The 2317-nt window shown below is 49.9% G+C and overlaps 1 protein-coding gene across 1 annotated transcript; it reads left to right on the top strand.

The window, feature by feature from the left end:
- The first annotated feature begins 466 nt into the window (after positions 1–466).
- On the top strand, positions 467–1861 carry LOC126721668 (uncharacterized). Its single transcript, XM_050424718.1, has 2 exons — positions 467–1318; positions 1430–1861. Exons 1-2 carry the CDS (start codon positions 467–469, stop codon positions 1859–1861), a joined length of 1284 nt encoding a protein of 427 aa, XP_050280675.1.
- Positions 1862–2317: the final 456 nt, after the last annotated feature.

Here is a 2317-nt window from a genome sequence, read left to right as displayed (position 1 = left end):
GTGTCCCAAGGACCCGTTCCCAATGCCCAAGATTGACCAACTAGTAGACGCCACGTATGGGCACCCGAGGATAAGCTTCCTGGATGCTTTCCAGGGTTACCACCAGATTGCCTTGGCGCCCGAGGATCGAGAAAAGACAGTATTTATCTCCCCGAGTGCAAACTATCACTACGAGGTCATGCCGGTTGGATTGAAGAATGCCGGAGCCACGTACCAGCGAATGATGACGAGAATGTTTCGAGAAAAAATTGGATGCACGGTTGAAGTATATATTGACGACATGGTGGTAAAAAGCAGAAAAGAGTCACAGCACACGGAAGACCTCCGGGGAGTATTCGAGATACTACGAAGGCATAAATTGCGCCTGAATGCCGAGAAGTGCACTTTCAGTGTGGGGGCTGGCAAGTTCCTGGGTTATCTGATCTCTACTTGGGGAATAGAGGCTAACCCCGACCAAATAGAGGCCATGAACCGTCCCAGACCACCAAGCAATCCCAAGGAAGTGCAAGTGCTTACCGAGATGTTAGCCGCCCTAAACCGATTCATCTCCAAGTTCGCCGATCGCTGCCAGTCGTTTTATCAACTTCTGAAGAAATGGAAGGGGTTTCATTGGGACGAGGGATGTGATGAGGCTTTTCGAGAGCTAAAAGAATACTTGGCAAGGGTGCCAAGGTTGACGGCCCCGGAGCCTGGGGAGGATTTGTTTATGTACCTCTCAGTCACCGACCATGCCGTAAGTTCTGTGTTACTAAGGGATCAAGGAGTACAGATGCCAGTGTATTACATAAGCAAAACCTTGGTAGATGCCGAGACGAGGTACCTGCCCCTGGAGAAGTTGGTTTTAGCCCTGGTACATGCCACTAGGAAGTTGCCACATTACTTCCAGGCTCATATGGTGTTCGTCCTCACCGAGTATCCATTACAGTCACTGTTAAAGAGATCAGACTTCACGGGCCGAATTGCCAAATGGGGGACTCAGTTGGGATCGTTTGACATAAGGTACCGACCGAGAAGCTCGGTGAAGGGACAGGTTCTTGCAGATTTCATCGTAGAATTCACACCCAAGAACGACGGCAAGGTAGTCTGTAATGCAGAAATTCGTCTGTTGAAGGTATTTGTGGACGGTGCTTCAAATGCTATGGGGGTCGGGGCTGGTATTGTCATAATCACCCCGGAGGGCATACCATTGGAACATTCCTTTAGATTGGGATTCAAAGCCTCAAACAACGAAGCCGAGTATGAGGCCCTACTGGCCGGTTTGAGGGCCATATTGCATCTAGGTGCAAAAGATGTTGAGATTTATTCAGACTCTCGGCTGGTTGTTTATCAAATCATAGGAGACTTCGAGGCTCGGGACTCTCGAATGAAAGCTTATCTAAGTGCGGCCAAGCAGATTATCGGTCAATTTGGAACGGTAAAGGTGTCCCAGGTAGGTCGGTCACAAAACAAACACGCCGACTCACTTGCCACGTTAGCTTCATCGGCTACCGAGGATACGCCATGGCTAGTCACAATAGAGCTTATAAGGGAGCCAAGCATCAGTGTGAAGAGTGTTCACGACCAAGCCAGAGTGGAGGTTGCCAAGGTAGCGGTGGCCAAGCCGTGCTGGATGAACCCGATCATAGATTTCCTTGCCGAGGATAAAGTTCCGAATGATGAAGACGAGGCCAAAAAGATTCATCGGGTAGCTCCCCAGTACTGGTTGTCGTCGGATCACAAACTGTACCAAAGGTCCTTCGCAGGCCCTTACCTTTTATGCTTACATCCCGAGAAAGTAAGCGAGCTTCTGACCGAGCTACATGAAGGAGTGTGTGGTGGCCATGTTGGGGGACGATCTTTAGCGCACAGAGCGATGACCTAGGGGTTTTGGTGGCCACAGATGCAGAAGGATGCCGCCGAATATGTTCGGAGGTGCGAACAGTGTCAAAAGCACGCCCCTTTGATCCATCAGCCAGCAGGTCGTCTGAACCTCGTCAGTAGCCCGTGGCCGTTCGCACAATGGGGGCTTGACATCCTCGAACCATTCCCCCGAGCAACAGGAAATCGCTGTTTTGTATTAGTGGCTATAGATTACTTCACAAAATGGGCGGAAGCCGAGGCCTTGGCAAACATCCCAGATACTAACGTGAAAAAGCTTGTATGGAAAAACATAGTCACAAGGTTTGGGGTGCCAAATTCGCTAGTAACAGACAATGGGCTACAGTTTGATAGCAAAGCTTTTCGGACCTTCTGCAGTGAACTCGGCATCAGGAACAAGTATTCAACCCCGGCTTATCCACAAAGCAACGGCCAAGCTGAGGCAGTGAACAAGACTATT

Source organism: Quercus robur, chromosome 4, assembly GCF_932294415.1.
Source record: "Quercus robur chromosome 4, dhQueRobu3.1, whole genome shotgun sequence".
Classification (NCBI taxonomy): domain Eukaryota; kingdom Viridiplantae; phylum Streptophyta; class Magnoliopsida; order Fagales; family Fagaceae; genus Quercus; species Quercus robur.
This window is presented reverse-complemented; position numbering and strand designations above follow the sequence as displayed.

Bases quoted from the DNA above. Each gene is read 5' to 3' on its own strand.
- LOC126721668 (XM_050424718.1), top strand. From the start codon at position 467: ATGAACCGTCCCAGACCACCAAGCAATCCCAAGGAAGTGCAAGTGCTT. The intron at 1,319-1,429 runs GTTGTTTATCAA...AAGGTGTCCCAG, and splicing joins TTTATTCAGACTCTCGGCTG to GTAGGTCGGTCACAAAACAA.